This window comes from Triticum aestivum, chromosome 6B (genome assembly GCF_018294505.1).
Source record: "Triticum aestivum cultivar Chinese Spring chromosome 6B, IWGSC CS RefSeq v2.1, whole genome shotgun sequence".
In the NCBI taxonomy this organism is placed as follows: Eukaryota; Viridiplantae; Streptophyta; class Magnoliopsida; order Poales; family Poaceae; genus Triticum; species Triticum aestivum.
Genome location: NC_057810.1, coordinates 294,156,148 through 294,160,404, shown reverse-complemented (window position 1 = coordinate 294,160,404; position 4,257 = coordinate 294,156,148). Strand labels below are relative to the sequence as shown.

The following is a 4,257-nucleotide window of genomic DNA, read 5'->3' as shown; positions in this document are numbered from 1 at the left end:
TGCCATCCTTATGAGGGGGGCTGAACTTAGTTTTTTAGAACCCGTTTAGAATAGATACGCAATGGCAAGATTTTATGAAATCAAATACGCTATGAGCCAATGCTGGAGGCCCTGAGTTCTTATATTTTTGTTTGTGTACAAATTTTCCCTACCAACAACTAGTTAGCTAAATTTTACTTAGTTGATATTTTGCTCTGCCGGTCTCAAAGGAGCATTAGCGCATGCTAAGACGTTGGCAATCGTGCAAACAAGAACCAATATATTGGCCACGGCCAAATAATTGGTAAGGTGGCAGCGCCAACGCCTCTCTCGTTTTTTGGCACAACATGCGGATGCCTTGGCCCTTGAGCACTGTAGAACCATGTATGTGCGTGCCTCTTTTCTTTCTATATAATGCAGAAGAGCTGGTCACTCTCCAAGACCAGCTACAGCCTAGAGCTGAGCATTGCATTTGGTGATAGACTAGCGCTTGCTCACCCTGCCATGACATCCAAGGTAGCCAACAGCTCCGGCAGCGACAATGCGGAAGCCAAGCTATCGCCGTCGGGGCTCCCCGTCCGGGAGGTCCCGGGCGGCTATGGCGTTCCCTTCTTGTCGCCGCTGCGCGACCGCCTTGACTACTACTACTTCCAGGGCGCGGAGGAATACTTCCGCTCCCGCATCGCCCGGAACGGCGGCGCCACCGTGCTGCGCGTCAACATGCCCCCCGGGCCGTTCATCACCGCCGACTCCCGCGTCGTCGCCTTCCTCGACGCGCGCAGCTTCAGCGTGCTCCTCGACGACGCCAAGGTCGACAAGACCGACACGCTCGACGGGACCTTCATGCCCTCCGTCGCGCTCTTCGGTGGCTACCGCCCGCTCGCCTTCCTCGACGCTGCCGACCCCCGCCACGCCGCGCTCAAGCGCGTCATGATCAGCCTCGCCGCCGCACGGATGCACCACGTCGCGCCGGCCTTCCGCACCGCTTTCGGCGCCGTGTTCGACGCCGCCGACGCCGGCCTCGGCGACGGCCCCGTCCAGTTCAACAAGCTCAACGAGCACCACATGTTCGACTTCACCTGCTCCGCGCTGTTCGGCGGCACGCCGCCGAGCAAGGCCATGGGCGACGGCGCCGTGACCAAGGCCATCAAGTGGCTCGGCGTGCAGCTGCACCCGCTCGCGAGTAAGATCATCAAGCCGTGGCTGCTCGAGGATCTCCTTCTCCACACCTTCCGCCTGCCGCCGTTGCTGGTTCGCCGTGACTACGCCGACCTGACAGCCTACTTCGCCGAAGCTGCCGCCGGCTTCCTCAACGACGCCGACAAGGCGCAGTCCGGCATCTCACGCGACGAGCTCCTCCACAACATAGTCTTCACCGCCATCTTCAACGCCTACGGAGGCTTCAAGATCTTCCTGCCGCACGTCATCAAGTGGCTAGCCCGCGCCGGCCCGGCTCTGCACGCCAGGCTCGCCAGCGAGGTCCGCGCCGCCGTGCCCAACGGCAGCGACATCACCGTGTCAGCCGTCGACAAGATGCCGCTGGTGAAGTCGGTGGTGTGGGAGGCGCTGCGCATGAACCCGCCGGTGGAGTTTCAGTACGGCCGCGCGCGCCAGGACCTGGTGGTCGAGAGCCACGACGCCGCCTACCAGGTGCGCAAGGGCGAGATGCTCTTCGGGTACCAGCCTCTGGCGACCCGCGATGAGCGCGTGTTCAAGCAGGCCGGCGAGTTCGTCCCTGACCGGTTCGTGGGTGGCGAAGGGCGGCTGCTCGGGAACGTGGTGTGGTCGAACGGGCCGGAGAACAGCGAGCCGGCGGAGGGGAACAAGCAGTGCCCCGGGAAGGACATGGTGGTGGCGGTCGGGAGGCTGATGGTGGCGGAGCTGTTCCGGCGGTACGACACATTCACCGCCGACGTGAAGGAGATGCCGCTGGAGCCGGTGGTGACGTTCACTTCGCTCACCAGGGACAAGGCGGAGTGACCTATAGCAGACTGTTTTTTTTGTTAAAAAGACCATCCATCAAACAAAATTGTCAAAAAAGATCCCCTCTGAGACAAAGTGACAAAAAACACCCCCTTGACCGTGGCGGCAGGCCCGGCAAGCAACACGTGGCAGCTGCCCCACGGCGCGAGGCGGCAGGACCTGCCGCCACGGGACCAGGCGGCATGCAACGCAGAACGGGATTCTCGCACTCGCGACGGAACGGCAGCGGCAGTGGGCCCAGCCGCCTCGCGGGCTGGCGGCAGCCCTGTTTCCTCGCGCTGCGCTGCCTTTCCTCGTTTCATACACGCTGATTACTCCAATATCCGCAGTCCGTTCGTTTAATTATTTTGATGTCTGTCCATTGTTAGAGAGTAGACAAGCACTGAGACAACCAGAGATTCGAGCTCGTGACCGAGCGTCTGCGCATGATGCAGACAAAGGTATAAAAAGAAACTGAGTACTGGAGTGTCGGCACAACGGACAAACATCAAAAGAATTAAACGATAGACTGTGTGGAATACTGGAGTAATCAGCACGTACGAAACAGCGAAAGGCAGCGCAGTGCGAGGGAACAGGGCTGCCGCCAGCCGACGAGGCGGCCGGGCCCAGCCGGCACAGTCCTGCCGCCAGGCCCCACAGTCGCTGTCGTTCCGTCGCGAGCGTGAGAATCACCGTTCTGCCCAGCATGCCGCCTGGCCCGGTGGCGGCTGGGCCGGCCGCCTCACGCCGTGGCGGCAGGTGCCACGTGTCGTCTGCCGGGCCTGCCGCCACGGCTGAGGGGGTCTTTTTTGTCACTTCGTCTTGAAGGGGTTTTTTTTTGACAATTTCGTTCTACAGGTGATCTCTTTTGACAAAAATTCTAGCAGACTAGCACTTACTATTATAGAGCCAAGTGGCGGCAGCGCTGCTACATACAATAATTGCTATAGTGCTACTGGCCGGATGTCTGTTGCATCTCTGGTCAAATCTGCATGATTTGGCTTTTAGTTTGGAATTGCATGTGATGTGCGTGTGTCGGCGATTATGTAAAGCTCTTTGGGGTGTGGTCGTTTGAACTGTCTTATACTCCTTCCGTTTTTAAATATTTGTCTAGACATTTCAATAAGTAACTATATATGGAGCAAAATGTGTGAATATACACTTTAAAATATGTCTACATACATCCGTATGTAGTAGTTCATTTGAAATGTCTAAAAAACAAATATTTAGAAACAGAGGGGGTATAAAGGTTTATTTACATTCGTGATTTGCGAGGATGCACTCTCTTTCTTATTTATTTTTGTTTGGTAAATATGTAATAATCTAAACGTTTTTAGATTTCTTCATGGAGGGGTACTAGAATTTGATGATGGGAGACCGGGAGGGGCATCCAGTGGTCCACACTTTTGTGATAAGTAACAGGAAAGAGAGATCATTTGTCTAGCGGGGCTAGTACCATAATTTAGCGATCAGACTTGCATGTGGAAAAGTAGACAAAACGCAGAGTGCGTGACATTTTACGAGAGAGAAACCACACTCTGTTGTTAAAACATATTCATAAGCATGCATTCCACGTTACCCACTTTTGTTTTGCGTAGCATCTCACAAAGCCTCACTCTTGGCATGCACCCACAAATGTATTCCGGAACCACGATCATGTTTCATGCGCGCATGATTATGTGCGAACCAATCTGTGGTTGGATGATTAGAAGAACAGTGGTATCTCAGCCCACTAGGGTTCAAATCCTATTGCTTGTATTATTTTTGGATTTATTTCACGATTTTCGACGATACCCGTTTAGTGGGAGGAGACGTTCCCGTCGACTACGAGGAGAGCGCCGGCATCTGTATTGTGTTCTAAAAAATCCACGACTGTGCCTTTTTGACACGACATTTCACAAATTCACACTTCGGTTCAGGAACCACACCAACACACTTTTCTTTTTTGTGGGGAAACCAACACACTTTTTTGACATCACATGTCACTAAACTACACTTTTAGCTTAGCTGTCAGCGAAGTTAGCACAGAAGCTTCAGATAGACCAGCCTTCTTTCCTTACTGATTGTCTATCTCTTGGAAAAGCAGCTGCAGGCAAAAAGTTGGATGCAGATAATGTTCACTAGACCATCAGGCAAACTTTAGCAGATTACTTCTCCATCTCCAATGAGTTGAACCCTTCTATCTATTTCAGACAACGTAGCTCATCAGGTTCTAAATAGCAATGAAGAACCTGTCTTTGGTTGTAATTCTTCAGCTCATAGGCATAGTCTTTGTCCCTTTCTTTCTGTAATCTCTCAGATGTAATATCGGGGCTT

The 4,257-nt window shown here is 53.7% G+C and overlaps 1 protein-coding gene across 1 annotated transcript; it reads left to right on the top strand.

The window, feature by feature from the left end:
* Positions 1-354: 354 nt before the first annotated feature.
* On the top strand, positions 355-2,282 carry LOC123136979 (allene oxide synthase 4). The gene has a single exon (XM_044556509.1). It carries the CDS (start codon positions 394-396, stop codon positions 1,957-1,959), a length of 1,566 nt encoding a protein of 521 aa, XP_044412444.1. The 5' UTR covers positions 355-393; the 3' UTR covers positions 1,960-2,282.
* Positions 2,283-4,257: the final 1,975 nt, after the last annotated feature.